The sequence below is a fragment of the Lepisma saccharinum genome, chromosome 21 (assembly GCF_977018435.1).
Source record: "Lepisma saccharinum chromosome 21, izLepSacc3.1, whole genome shotgun sequence".
Taxonomy (NCBI): domain Eukaryota; kingdom Metazoa; phylum Arthropoda; class Insecta; order Zygentoma; family Lepismatidae; genus Lepisma; species Lepisma saccharinum.
Genome location: NC_139249.1, coordinates 33,225,985 through 33,242,142, shown reverse-complemented (window position 1 = coordinate 33,242,142; position 16,158 = coordinate 33,225,985). Strand labels below are relative to the sequence as shown.

The 16,158-nt window shown below is 38.5% G+C and overlaps 1 protein-coding gene across 1 annotated transcript in view; it reads right to left on the bottom strand.

The window, feature by feature from the left end:
• Positions 1–16,158, bottom strand: part of LOC146004021 (uncharacterized) — a 154,846-nt gene that overhangs the window by 12,861 nt on the left and 125,827 nt on the right. The window contains exons 3-4 of the mRNA XM_083142590.1: positions 12,468–12,622; positions 4,653–4,859 (exon numbers count right to left, since the gene is read on the bottom strand). Coding sequence (XP_082998716.1) covers positions 4,653–4,859; positions 12,468–12,622 — 362 coding nt within the window. The remainder of the gene's footprint in view (positions 1–4,652; positions 4,860–12,467; positions 12,623–16,158) is intronic.

Below are 16,158 nucleotides of genomic sequence, written 5' to 3'. Positions count from 1 at the left end.
ATTTTTCTTGTGATTAACTAACATAGAATAGGGACGAGATTTTAGAACTTTGTACTTCATAACATAATACATACAATGTTATTTATTTATTTATTTCTTTTTGGTGATATTTTGCCAAAATGCCCTTCATTAGCCTAAGTAAATATTATGCGGAATGAACTAAGAATTTGATTTATACCCGGGATCTTACTTTTTTTTAAATTTTGCTAATAAGACATTATCCATATTTATGTCAAACCCTGAGCTGTATTGGGCGCTCGGAATGCACACGTGATGTAGTGACACCTTTATCCAGGTTGGATTGATTTCAGTTATTGTGTATTAGTTTTAATGTGCGAATTAATTAATGTTTAAATGATGTTTTTTATTTTATTGCAAGAGCTTTTACTATTCATCCTTTTCAGTAAGGGGTTTACCCTTGTATTATTTTAGGGACTCGATTAGCCATTTAGAAGTAAATAAATAACAGTCTGCGTGTGAAACAACCTGGCAAACACACTATGATTGCATTCCTCAGTTCGTCGATTTCATCAACATGTCGTACGTGAAACTCGCGATTCACGATTATTGGTACTGCGCGACCCTCGAAACACGATGGGGACATTTTAGAATGAAGAATCTTGAATTTGAGTCCGCATTTGTTGGAAATTCTTTGTCTTGGCAAGTTTGTAAATGCTGTAAATACTTCTTACAGCCATAGGTGTGCGCACGGGGTTGCCAAAGATACCTGGCTACCTCAAACGTCTTCTCAGAAAATAAATAAATATGTTGAACTACCACTAAAATAATGAAAATTATATGAGTGGTGAAAAAGTAAGGAATTTCGTTTCATTTGAGATGATCAGCTCGCTCTCTCCCTCTCCACAAAACAATGTGATATTCCTTTACTATAGTAATCAGTAAACACGTAGTAAAGAAATATTTTTTTTTCCCTTTATAAGTCGCAGAGCCCCTTCACATATCGGCCGGTAGTTTTTTTCCCCCGAGGACCGACATGTTTGTTAATGCAACCTTCCAACATTTCCAATAAGACTTTCATGTTCAAAGACTTTCATGAAGGCTCTCTTTCAATGACAAGCGCATCAATTTTCAGATTTTTCTTGCATCTGAATTCTACGGTTTAAAATAATTATATATAACACATGGCATTCTATCGAGTGACCAGGCACAGCAATAAAACAGCATTATAAAACATGGTGAAACTGAACCTACAGATGTATTTCGTGATAGTGATTCAGCTGATAGTAGCTTTGTATTTATCATTTTCAATTGTTTACTTTCATTATTTAAAATATCGACACAGTGATAGTAAAACCTGAGCTAAAGTGATAACAAATGTTCATTCTATAATGTTAAAATTTCATGTTCAGATATCTAATAGTTTCTGTGAAAAGGAACATGAAGTTACGACTATTAGGCTAGCCTTGCCCAGATAGGTAACTGAAACTTCCCTTAAGGCACCCCAAAATAAATTAGTCTGCGCACACCTCTGCTTACAACATCGCAAGTGTGTAATTATTCTTTTGTATTTTGCCAGATAAGACTCCCAAGTTGTTGTTTTAAATTCAAGTGGCAACCTTGCTCCCTGGAAGTTACGTCAGATCGATCGTTTGGTGAGTTGGGTTGCATATACATACAGGTCAGATTTTCAGCGCTCATAGATCAGAAACTAAGCACTTTCGAGGTTATGTGTATGAGGAAAAGTTCCTTGGGTTTTTTATATCTACCAGCATCCAAACGTTGTTGAAGTTGTTTTAGGACACCCTGTATATGTTGGATGAGGGGGGCATGAGTGCATGTAAAAGTCATATAAGGTCTTACATTTATACTGCCCACCCTAATTTATGAATATACATCTTCTGCCCACCCGGTCGAAAATTTCTGGCGCCGTCCCTGATTGTATATGAGTGAAATGTACCACCAAAGACTTTATACATGAAATGAGGATGTGACGTGTCCCCTCCTTATACATGTACTTTGCTTGCAAAGCATTGAGGAAAGTGGAATTACAATGCAATGATTGGCAACCCTGTCTTGTAGGGTGTTTTTTACCAATGAGAGTCATCTGCTGGTAGTGTCCGTGAACTAAAAGTTCAAGCACTTGAATTTGCAGTAAGCTCGTTTCCTTTTATCTATGTTTCATACTTATAAAGAAATTACTCATGCACAATATTGTCACCATGTAGTATACTGGTTTTTGAAAATATTGTTTTTATCTAGAACTATTGTTGCTCATATCACACATAAGCATCACACACACACACTCCTTCTTGTACACAAATATATGCATGGCACATCCTTCTTAAAATGCATGTTGCAATTCATTCAACATTCTCCTAAAAACCTGTCTCAACATATAATATTGTGCAAATTAAACATTCATGAAGGAACATAATACAAGAACATATAAAGTTTCATTGAATAACTGACAAAAATATTTCACTGGGTTATATCCTTCAAACGTGGAAAATCTGTGTGAATGATACAGTTAAATTACTATATAAACAAGTGTTTTCACAAGGTAAAATATTAGAAAATATTTCACATTGTCTTTAATATGTTTCCATTTATACACATGCTACTATTGCCTTCAGTGGCAGCTGGGTAATATGGTTTAATATGCTATAGCATGCAAATAATATTTGAAACAAAAATTATTTAAACAAGGTAAATTGAAATTTAATGTCCAGTCGATTTTCTGTCCATAGTTAGATTCTTCACTTTTTAAGCAAATATGGGATTTTCCTAGTGCTTTTGCAGTTACCCCCCTAACAATATGCTACCGACAGAATAGCATGGTCCTGTCCATGGACATCCACAGGATTTTTTTCCAGGGAGGGGCAAGGAAGGTATTTTTCCAGGGGGGAGGCAAACAAGGCACATTTTCCCAAATGATAGTGTTGTTCCCTCAAAAAACATTGCTTAAATTTGAATTTATCATGTTAGTGCAATAATGAACACATATTGTTGTGGCTGAAATGAAATTATATGTGTGAAATATATAATTTTTGGTTGACTTTCATTTTCCAGGGGGCACCCCCCTCCCACCTTTCTGAACGCCCATGGTCCTGTCACCCTACAGAGGGATATTTGATGCTTGCTGGGAAAGCAGCTCAGTAGCATAGGACATTTATCTTGCACCATACTACCCAAACCTCTTGCACGTTTAGTTGCCAACCCATGGTTAGAAAAAGGTTTCAAAAATTATAGCATGTTTCCTTGAAAATTCACATGCCATTGCCTACTATTATTTGTCTTTTTCTTTTTCTGTTCTTCAAAATATTAACGTGTTTCATAAATGTGTAACTGGAAAGCAAGGTACTGCATTTGCATGTAATTTGAACCTAGATCTCTTCAAGAGAAGTATGTTCATAATTTTTTTCACCTCTTTTAGTCATGTGTAAAAGGGGAGATTTGCCCCTCCAGTACCCACCCTGGATGCATCACTGATTGAATACAAGATGAATAGCCACCAGGCCCGTACCCAAGATTATTTTGAGGGAGGGGCCAGATCCGAAAATGTGTTCTATCCCCCCCCCCTCTCCCTCTCTCATATATATACACAGGGTGGATCAAAAGTTGCAATACATAGAAGAATAAAATTTTGTTTTCAAGTTTCCTTATTTATTTATTAACGTGTTCTTTTCTAATGCGTGTTCATCAAGAGTGGGAGAAATGTATTGCAAACCAATGGTAACCACGTAGAGCATATTATATGAATACATTGTTTCTTATCACAACATATTTATTTTTCCTGTGTATTGCAACTTTTGGTCCACCCTATATATATTCAACTCAGTTGCGGCGATTAGGTACCAAAACTGGAGGGGGGGTGCAAGGAAAATTGACTCTCTTTTAGTGGACAAGACCGCACAGTGCAGGGGCAAATGTGGAAAGAAAGTGACAAGGACAACTGAACCCCAACACCCCCCTAATCACCGGCACTGCTGGCAGCCTTGCATCAATGATTGTAGAACTAAAACTACACAATATTGCAGACTGCAGACTTCTGGATCCTGCCTCTGTACACAACAAAAACATTCATTTATGCAAGAACAAAATTGGAATTTTTACAAATTTGAAAAATCGTCGATGTTATTTTGGTAGCTTTTAATAAGTTCACATTTAAATATTTCATAGTTCAAGGGGGGCCGTGGCCCCCGTGGCCCCTCCCCTGGGTACAGGCCTGATAGACACTGTGTTTCTCAAATTCGTTACACATATCTTACATACACCTTGCATATACATACTGACTTCATTTTATGATCTCGCTATTGAAGGTTCTATGTTCAATTCCAAGCCTTGGCATGTGTGTTCCCTTTTTGTCAATTTCATCATGTCATCATTCATCCTCAACGTTGTGATAAACTGAAAGTGGCTGAAAGGCTTTGTATAATAAGAATACCGCACTGTGACTTGATTTTTTTTGTAATGTCATTTGATACTTTTCCTCCAAAAAATATTTAAAATTTATGGTTTATGAAGATGAAAAATTTCAAATATTTGTCATTTTTAAATATGAAGAATAGACAAACCCCATTTTCAACATGCATTTTTGAATCACATTAAATGAAATAAAAAATGATGGGTACATCTATATGTACTACTTAATATCATAACTGTTCTTGAAAAAAAATTAATGCCTAACTCACCTTGCACTTGGAGCAAGAACAGCATTGGGTTTGACTTGGGGAGAAGGAACTTCCATTCCTGTAGTACTGCCTTGTGTTCAGAGGTGGAGACTCTGCAGAACTCTGGGACCATGGTGGTGGTGGTGAACCTCTTGAGAGTGGTGCCATTATTCTCATAGCTTGCATTTTTTGAGCTAATGATTGCTCGTAAGTTGGTGGCAAATCATTCTATAAAATAATATATATTGATTAAAATATAACCCTTTCTCAGCATGTACTTCCAGAAACACGCTTCTTATTTTGCTACTTATACTGGTTAATAACACACTTGTGGTAGTATATACGAGGGTCTGTCAATGCTTTCTTCATCACATTAAAGAATTTAGTTGCAAAATGGGATCTTTCATGGTATCTTGTGTTCTTGTGTGTCAATTTTTGTTCAAGTTTGAAGTGTTCATGAATTAGACTTGGCAGGATGACAGAAAGTGGCGGTTTATTATAACGTGAATGGTAGTAAGAAAGAAACCCCCATTTTGAAGTTAAATGGGTCGCAGAGCTCCATTAGGAAATTAAAAGTGTTGACGGTTTATTTTTAAACAATATAAAAACCCAGAAAAAAACTGTGGATGCACAGATCTGGAAAATGAATCCAGAATGGAGACCTTGGTCTGTAGTTGATGCTGACATGACGTAGAAATTCGAATGTCTAACACCCATTCCATTGTAGAGGGTCTCCCCAATGGCATAGTGGTAAGTAACATCGTCACCTTGTAATCAACGAGACCCGAGGTCATACCTGGTGGAGGCACATGGTTGTGTAGATCCCACTTTAAACTGTACGTCCAATCCTGATTAGCCTATCTGTGCATAAAGTGGACTTCAAAAACAAACTCCAACCAACTCGTAGACAAAGTGTCATCATATGATATACATGTACAATATATTAGACAGTGCCGGATCTACAAGCCGCAAAACCCCGCAGTGCAGGTGGCCCGGAGACAAGTAAGCCTTTAGGGGTCCCTCAGCCATTGGTATAGTAGAGGGTATGTGAAAAATAAACGTAGTTACTTAGGGGTACAGAAAAAGTTAAAGTTTCCTAAAACCATGCCATGAAGTCATATCTAGGATATGTGGGGTAGGCCCCACATATTTTCTATGTTGGTCGTCTTTGAGATGATGTGATCAGCACCACGCTGTGGCCGCCATTTGATTTGAGGCTTGGTAGGCCCTAGAGCCGCTTTATGTGAGAACAAAGCTGGAAAAATTCCGACCTTAGATCGCCCACCCGGGTTTTCCACGTGGCAGTCAGACTAAAAATTCACGAGAAATGCAGTGGTGAAGGTTTCTTCAACCTATCTTTAATCAGGAAAAAGTTATGACTTCATGATTGTAACAAATGTATCTTTTCCAGGTGTGAGAAAACATTGTCATATACGTATATATGAATATCACATCACTCCCTTCCCATTAAAAAAATTGAGTTGAATTCAATATGGCAGACGTCCGCTTGGAACACACCAATGTGGTTTCCCCTAAGCCTGACCTGTTTCTATATATATATATATATATATATATATATATATATATACAAGGGCTGTCGCAGAGAAGGTGAGACTAATTCCTGTATAGGAAAACAGCGACCTCCATTGGCTTGCAAATGTACTAGGGTGAAAATTTGGTTCATTAGCTGCTGATTGAGACCAAAATGACCGCAATAGGTCAAAACGTCGTGACTGCGTAGCAGTTAAAAGACAAGCATATACATGGACCCCTCGAAGAATCATTAAAATGAAATAAAAAAAATTACAAACAACAAAATTTTTATTCAGAATCAGCCATATCGAGTACACGTTCATCTTTTTCAAAATAGGCACCATTGACAGCTAAGCAAGCGTCCATACGCTCCTGCCACTTTGTGAATGTCTTTGAAAATTCGTCGTCAGGTAGCGAACTGAAGAAAACTTTCGCTGCGGTGATCACTTCTTTGTTCGTCATTCGTAAAGCGGCCTTTAAAAGTGGAAATAGCCAAAAGTCGCAGTGTGCAAGGTCTGGGCTGTATGCTGTATGCAGGAAAATTTCTATTTTTCTCTTAGTCACGTAATCCTGAAAAGCCAGCGCGGTATGCGGGCGTGCGTTATCGTGGTGCAATATGAAGGAGTTCTTCAAATGCGGCCTCTCTTTTGCTACGTGCTAGCGCCGAGTCTGAATGACTCCTTGGTAATAATGTGGCTCTACTCAGTCTGTCTTGATCGGCATATGCCTGTTGAAACATTGCATATGTTTCCGCAGCACTTTTCCCTAAACGCCAACAAAATGTTATGGCATGTCGCTGTTCATCTTGAATACTCATTGCGAAAAGCAATGTTATACACAAAAACCTAAGGGGGGGGGGGGGTAAACGAAACACGTTTCACGTAAATCAACACAGCTGCTCACTAACGTGGTTTCCCAACATGTGACAACTTGCTACGGAAACAGAATGAGTCATCCTACAATACGCGACTAGTGCCGAAACGATAGGCAGTGTTGCCAAGCCAGGAAAAAATCTGTCTCACCTTGACTGCGACAGCCTTTGTGTGTGTGTGTGTGTGTGTGTGTGTGTGTGTGTGTGTGTGTGTGTGTGTGTGTGTGTGTGTGTGTGTGTGTGTATATATATATATATATATATATATATATATATAGGGTGTGTGTGTGTGTAAGTAATATTTTGTGGTGGGAGGGGCAAGATTCGTAGATTTGGCACTGATATTAGATTACCACTTTCAACTATTTGTTTAAGGCCTCAAATTTATGGGTATCCCCATTGCTCACATCTTTTCAGAATCAACAATGGATCGATTTTGCTTCCACTATGTTGCCATGTGTCAGTCTAATAAACAAGGCCGTCCACAGGATATTTTCTCATGGGGGAAGGGGGCCAGTGTGGGGTGATGCTTTCCCCTCCCCAGTTTAGAAAATTCTCATCTCATGAAGTATCATATATCAGAGACCACTTAATCTGCTGTCTTTCATGGCACCCCTCATCCTCATCCATGTTTACATGCTACAATTTCACCATTATATGAACTCTTTACAGATATATGTCATGGAGGCACTCCCCCCTCCTGGCCCCCTCTACGGGTGCTTGTTAATAAATATGAATTCTTTGATTGTCTGGTGTGTATGTTGGGTGCATATAACACTTGGGTCAAGAGTACAAAACTATGAGTAAAGAATAGTGGATGCACATCATCTCACCCCCCTTAATGACTCATAGTCTCTCTTAGGGAGTTTTACTGCTGCTATCATCACCAGTGGATGTTGACCTGCAGTCATAGCTTGGGCATATTACAGGAGCCTGGACAGCCTTATTCACTCACTTAGCCTTCTGAGTTCCCACAAATGAGTCATTGCATGGCTTGACATTTCCGTTCTGTTGAGGAAGAAACCACATCAGCTGGGGAATAATGGTTTGCAAGTCATTAAACAGATAGGCTACAAAAGCTACTTGGTGAAAAGGACCAACATACTCAATACGATTCGTAATATCGACCTGAATACCTTCAAGTGAAAGCAAAAACTTATTGACACGCCCTCGTATAATCGCACCAAATCGTCACAAAAGTTTCGGATTTGAGCCCCGGCCTACCATGTAGATATTTTCGTTGTGAGTGAACATCAATTTCATAATTCATCCCGATAATCACAGTTAGCCTGAAGTGTCAGAGAAGTAACACTAAATAACTAAACAATCTTACTTCCACTTACTTCTCGTTATTTTTTTTACACGCAAATATTTCATTTTAATAGTCGAGTGTATGTATTTATTTTAAATAAGGATAGTAGGAATAACTTTATTTGATTGCGGGTAAATTTATTAGAAAAAAAACATATTTTCTGAAATTTGCTGAATAAGGTAGGCGAGTGGTTAAGATTTTTCAGTGTTTTTGGTTCTGACCAAGATTGTACAGTAGGATGCATAAGTATTACCAGCAAATTGTCCATCACCGTGTTTATTCTTTGTTTTATGCAATGCAATGAGAGCTTAACAAATTGAAACAAAGCGCCAAACAAGCACCTGCATCTGCATATATATATTTATATATATATAATATGATGTACAGAAAACAAAACTGTATTTTCAGATGTTGACCGACAAGGTTACATAAAATCCACAAGGTTTCAGAGTGGATTTTATGTAACCTTGAAGTAAATATATAGATAAGTAAATTAACACTTAATTGCTTTTACCCTTTGCTTTGACAGTTTAAACCACTAAACAACAGATTTTATCAAATTATTCAGCTAGTGAAAAATCAAGACTTCATTTTAACGGTGAAAATTAATTTTGTCATTTTTTAAAATTTTTAGGGCACGTAGGATGAGAGAGAATAATTAATGAAAATAATCATCGACAATTTGCCGAGCAATATATTTGCATGGCACTGTACTATGAGAAAGGCCGCCGTCATTTTTCTGTTCCGTTCCTAATATACCCTTTATTTTCGTTTTTCGCCCTTTCATCGTCATCGCCACGTCTAAACTAATGGTGCAATTGGGTGAAATTCAATTTTTATTATTTTACGTCGCCTTTGTACCTTTTACAGCACATTAAAGCTTATCCAAGATGCTCCAGCAAACTCGCGAACTAAATGCACAGTCATTTGTTTTCTCCTCTATCTTCCCCTCCTCTCTTGTCTGTGCTGTGAGCCCTGAGGGTCTCACTTATCGCACAACACTTGAGCAACCTTGCGTTCCGACGTCACGGGAGAGAGCTTTTTAATTTCAGTCTGGATGCCTACGTTGTCAGGTTAGGCTAGCTAGGTATAGGTCTCTTAGCCTAAATAATAATTTTCCATTGCATTTATGCTAATGGAACCTAACCTAACTTCGTAGGCAACGCTCGTCTGACGTCAGAACACAAGGTAACAAGACTGTTGTGCGGAGAGGAAGATCCGTGATCACTGCGACTACAGCGCCACAGGCACATTCTTATCTTGGTCAAGCTGTAAGTAATCGACTCGCCCATCTCAAAGTTCCGAGTTCGAGTCCTTGTCTGAGCAGTGGTGCCCACCCCCTCTAAGGCCCATGACGCACTCCCCCCAAAAGGTAAAACATCCCCCCTCCGTTTATGCCGAATTAATTACTCAAATTATTTTTGTCAGACAAAATTTGCGGAAAAATATAATACCAGAGGTGCAACCACGAACTTTTTTTGTCTGGGGGTGAGGCAAGTACCAGGATAAACGTACCAATAATAATAATAAAATTAATAATATTATTATAATTATTACTACTACTACTAGTATCAAAGACGTTATTATCCTCATAAATTAAGCAGAAAATGGGTAGAAGTCTGTGCTAAAGCAGTTGTTTGGAACAAACGATTTGAAATATTTTTATAACTGTCAATTTTACATTAGCTAATAATGGAAATCAAGCACAGGAACTGTATTTTTGAATGGCAGAAAATGAATGTTGAATGCATTCCGAAGATACATGTGTAACTTTCATGTACAACATATGTTTTACACATATGCAACATGGAGTGACATAAAATAAGAAAATACATAGGGCTATGCAACAAGCTAACACTAAATTGTGTACGTATTCAAAGCTTATTCAATACAAATATACAACCCACATTATTTAAATACGTCACATTAAAGAAAACAAAGAGAATGCGAGCGAAGCGATCAAGAAAATTTTTAGATCCAATTTTTCCAATTGAAAACAATATTGATTTAATCTGGCGCAAATAATTTCACTGGACGCCATGGCATTCTCTCTTTTACAACTTTTTTAGATCATTCGACACCCATGGCCGACTCCCGCCGCCCCTAGCTACAGCTCTGAAGTAGACGAAAACGAGGAAAGCAGATAATGTAAGCGAAGCAAGCAAGAACGTTTTACAAAATGTATTTTTATTTGCATAAAATTTGAAATCGAAGGGGGTGGCCTAGGCCGTCAAAGTTTGCTCCCCCCTATTTTCTCCTAATAAGGCGCAAATAATATTATGGGGAGCCAAGGCATTCTCTCTTTCACAAGTTTTTTTTTCATTTAGATCATGGTCGACTCCCGCCACCCCTAGCTACAGCTCTGAACATGACGAAAACGAGAAAAGCAGATATTGCGAGCGAAGCAAGCAAGAAAATTTTACAAAATGTATTTTTATTTGCATAAAATTTGAAATCGAAGGGGGTAATTGCTCCTCTGTAACCCCCATGCAGGGGTCCTTGGCCGTCAATGTTTGTCGTTTGTCCCCCCTTGCTACCCTAGAATTGACTTCCGTCGAAGGTTGGTGGGGCAATGACCCTCTGCCCCTTGTGGTTGTGTCACTGTATAATACAGACATATTTAAGCAATATATGTTTACTTTAGATACTTCAGGCTCACTGCCATTGTTAGTCAACCTTATTCTGCACAGTTTGTCTGCTCGACTAACCTTGTTTTAATGCGAATACCACAACCCCCCCTTCTATCCAAACCGATTCTAAATGTTTTATTTCAACCCTATCGCCGCGATCACCCACAAATAGGTAGAAAAACTACACATAATAACCAAAACTAGAAATCAATAACAAGTCAACTAACGATACGACCCCCCCCCCATTTTTGTGTGAAGATATATAGAATTGGTATAAAATTTTGTCCCCCCACCGAAAATTTCCATGACGCAAGCGCGTCATGAAACCCACTGTGGGCACCCCTGTATCTTTTGTGTCCCTTCATTAATTACCAGGCAGAAAAGCTGTAAGGTAAGAAAGATACATTGCATACAAATCGCGATGAACGAACTGATGAAATAAGTAAGGGAACAGCTACAACGAAACGTCTATCTGTTACTCTGATTCGAACTTGGGGTCTTTGGCTTCATAGTTTCACCATGCTAACAAGTGCTCTGCGAGAGTGACGTCAAATAAGCCCGGAACACCAATAGTTGAGATAAGATAAGAAAAATAACATTGAATCAAATTTCCTTGTGTATAAAAGTGTTTAACACTTTAAGTGTTCGATTTCGCTTCCTATTGTCCTGAATACGCCAAGAGTATTTCATTATGTTTGTACTATCTATATTTAATCGAACACATCATCATTTACCCTCATCGTGGACGTTAAAGATCCTGCCCTTTTTTATTTTTAAATACTGTGCGGTGAATGAACTGGCAACACTGTGCTGGCGCTGTGCTGCTTGAAGTTGAATATCGGTCAGTATAAATAATACCTTTGTTTGTGACATGCGTTATCTTTGTTCTGAGTGAGTTTCAACGTTTTGTGCTGCTTACAGTACCAGCAGCGGATATCAAATACACTGCCCTTGTGTAAACATTGTTCTAGAATGGATTAAATGAACTTGACAGTGCAAAAATCTTGAATTTACATGTAGGTGGGGACTGTTATCAATCAATGTGCATCAAAGAACAGTTGGACTCCGTCCAGGATTGGGAGAAACCTGTTGATAAGAGCAGGTATGTAAATTGAAGCGAAATGTACAAATGTAACTAGACAATTGGTCCTTAACTATTTTCGGTACAGAATTATCATCTGTTCCATTGGCGTTTGCTTCCAATCAGGAACCGACTATAGGACGGTAGAGTTTCATTAGTTGGGCGAGTTGTAGCATTCGATTGGCGAATTCCTTTTTATTAGGAGTGCTAGTGGATTTTTGCTTATTTGTCCTTTTTAGTTCTTTGTAGTAAAACATAGCTTTATGTTTTATATCCAATTCATAACGTTTCGAGCGGAATAAGTCATTTTTATAATGCCTGTAAATGCCCAGTGCGTTTTTTCATAATTCTGCCTAAAAATGCCATAAAGCTTAAAGGCTAACTTTGCGTATATTTCTAATTTACATACCTTGCCAATTGCTGCCTCATATGGAGGGGGCGGTGATGTTGCACCCGGTATCAAGTGTTCATAGTTCAAAGGTACATCTGCAGTTGCACTGGTGTGCATCAACTCCCCAGGTGACGGAGATGATATTCGTGACTGGTAATCTGAAGATCTTTGTGCTGTAAGAATAAAATATTAATTCGTTACTATTTCATTGGATATGAGTCAATTTAGTTCTGTCTGATTATTTCCTCTTAAACGTCCTGCGGTAACATTCAGGGATATTGCTTTGTGTTCCTTTATGAAATCCATAATTATTTCTCATCCTCGCTAATAGTCAACGTGACAGAAAAGCGGAGCATAAGAAGAAACAGAAACATTGAAATATAGTTCCGTAGAATTATCATTGTATGCTGTAACAATTTTAATCAATATACCGCATTGTTAATGTAAAATGAATATGATATTTACTGTGGATGTCTTACAGGACCTGGGAGTAATTGCGTACGAATATTAAAAATGCCAGTTAAGATAACATACTCGTAATTTGTTCCAAGCAGGAAGGAGGAGAGAGTTTATTGCTCAGGGGTGTCCAAAGTAAGGGTTCTCAGCTAGTGATTAATGCCTTCGCCTCTGGTGCGAGTGGTTCCAGGTTCGATTTTAGATGGGATCTTCCAGATGGAACTCGATGCGCTAGTCACACGTGACCCATGAAAAAAAAGGGCTTGGCAGGCCCTGGCCCTTATAGGGCTGTTGCGACATGGAGTTTAGATTAGTTTAACTCGAGGTATCATTCATCCTCTTCATCTGAGCACTCTCTCTTCATGGTAAGCCTAATGGTAATGAGCAAAAGGTACAAATATCTACACACTTGAATGGCAAACACAACACTTGAGTTTCAACCCCTACAGACTGGATCAGCATGGCTAAGAATAATGGTATACCTGTCTCTACGCTGAAGTCGAAGTTCTGTGAAGTTTGATTCTGATGGCCACTGTACAAGAGTCTGACTTGCGACTCGCTACTTAATACGTCCTTCCTTGAACCGTACTTCTCCCCTGCTTTATTTCAGGCTCGTTACTAACTGCCTGACGCTCCGTACTCAAATCGACTGCCTCACCGTTTAGAATTGCTCGTTTGGAACTTACCACTGACCTCTCTCCTCCCAGACATTTATTCCAACTGAATTTACTCAATATCGCCGACTCAGTTATCTGACGACTCTTCCTTGATCGCGGTTGTTTGCACCTCTTTGCAAGAATCGCGATCTAGGAAGCTCGGCAATGTCTGACAAGACATTCCTTAAATGTTTCGAGCTATTTCCTGACTAGAAAGGTGACGGCTAAATGTCTGCGGTTCGGAGGTCTTTGTGCTTTACATATCAACAATTCTACAGACTGTTACGATACTCGAGTTTGGACGCCAATTAAAAATTTACTAGTAAAGCTACATAAGAACGAGTTACATCAGAATTTAGCTTGTTCAATTCTGCGTTAATCTATGTTAACCATGTTTTTCGGTTTTTTTTCGAGTAAGCCTTATATTTTTTTACCATCGTGAGGTGAAATTTTAGTAACTCCCGGAGTTTCTTGTGCTTACACAATTTTTAATTTTCAGACTTTTAAAATTTTTCAAAAATCCATGTTCTCAATTTTGCGGAACAACTTTTTTTTAGTATTGGGTAGTCCTACAAATACAATATTGGTCTTGTTTTGAAGCTCTTTGCAGCTGTTTTTGTGTCTATGACGTTGCACAGCTGCGGCTGTGTTCATCTTCGATTGAAAAGGAAGGTGATTGGTAAATGAATGTAAGATGAAAGTATATATGAGGGATCTACATTGGGAAATTAGTATTTATGTAAAACCGAGACTTGTAAGAGACGACAAGATGGCTGAGAATATGAAAATACCGTGCGTTCATTTCGATCTGCAGCCGAGAGATCGGGAGAAGCGTGGCAGGCGGCGCTGACGGAGATGCCGACATTTGCGGCCTGTAATGCCCGCTTATTTTTATATACATATTATATAAATATTGCAAAACGAGCACTAACCTGTGTTATAACACGCAAAAGTTCTTCTGTAATTCATCCAAGTTCTGCTCTTATATACACAAAAAAATACGCTTTAGAAACGATGTTAAGAGCCACAGATAATAAAACATTTTAATCATAGTTTTGACCAGTAACGTCCTGCTTAAGTTTATATCCTTGAAAGAGTTTTGTGCCGATGGGGATCGCTTGGAGGTTTTGAATGTGCAACACTGTATCAAGATTACGCTGTAGAAGAAACCGTTAGAAGTCAATAGTGTTCGTGAGCTTCCTTGCAATCCGAAATCTCCGAGCTCGAGTTTTTTGTTCCTTCGCGACTAGATGAAGACAGAGTTGTAAATATAGTGGCGAGCAATGTAAACCAAGAGCGTGTTAATTTCGTACTGTGCGCAAGAGTGTTATTCTTGGTTACTTGCAGTTACTTGTTTGTGTTATTGTAGTGTGTATGTGTGACGTGTCAGTGAGACGATTGGAATGCCAGCCGCAAGATTCACGTTAGAACAAAGATTTTTTTTATGTATGACACGTACCTACGTGAAAACAAACTCGTGTCGAGACGTGTGTAGGTAATTTGTACAGAAATTCCCATGCGTTTCAACTCCACACAGAGATACGGTTAGACATCTTGTCCTTAAATTACGAGAAACTGTATCGTTAAATTTTAAAACACCTAAGCAAAAACGACGGATTCTAACCGAAGCAAAACTCGATGATATTGGTGCAGCGTTAGAACGTTCTCCAAACAAACCTCTACGCCGTGTTTCACAAGAGGTGGGCGTGTCAAAATCATCGGCACATACAGTCACTAAGCTACTAAAATTAAAACCATACTCTTATAACACAGGTTAGTGCTCGTTTTGCAATATTTATATAAATGTCTGCATATGTCCATAAAAATAAGCGGGCATTTCAGGCCGCAAATGTCGGCATCTCCGTCAGTGCCGCCCGCCACGCTTCTCCCGATCTCTCGGCTGCAGATCGAAATGGACGCACGGTATCAATACATCGAAATGGACAAATGTGTTGAGTGTGTTCTTTCGAAATACAGAAGCTCAGTCGATCTTCGAGGATGCCTTCGAGCATTTGCATACCTACAAGAATTCAAATAACTTTTGTACTGTTCTTGTGCAAGTGTATCGAAATATTGTGTTTATATATACGTAGCTATTACTTATATAATGTTTGCCAAAAATAACATAACAAGTGTACATTTACGTAGAACTTTTAGAATGCTTGCAATATTTTAACAATACTGTATTTACAATGTATTTTTCACGATTAACGATAAATGATTAATATGCTGATTTATGTATTTTGTGTTGTGGAATAAAATTGATACAAGTAATCATGCGTAACGTTTTTTGAAACAAGTAAAGAAAAGTCATATTTGACTCTGGATAGGTTTAACATTTCAGCGTAAACACAACTGTGCAACGTCATAAACACACGTTTGATTTTATGTTTTAAGTCCACTTTATGCACAATGCACCATGTGCCCATAAACACACGTGCGTGCGGCAGTGATGACACTCTGGATTGTGGGAAAACCAGCCTCGGTGCAAATGACTCGGCGCAAGCGACACGAAGGTTTAGCATTGTCATCAAAACCCGGAATAAAAGACGAGTTGTCATCTACTTCCTAGCCCTAATCCTCAGTATTGTACCATA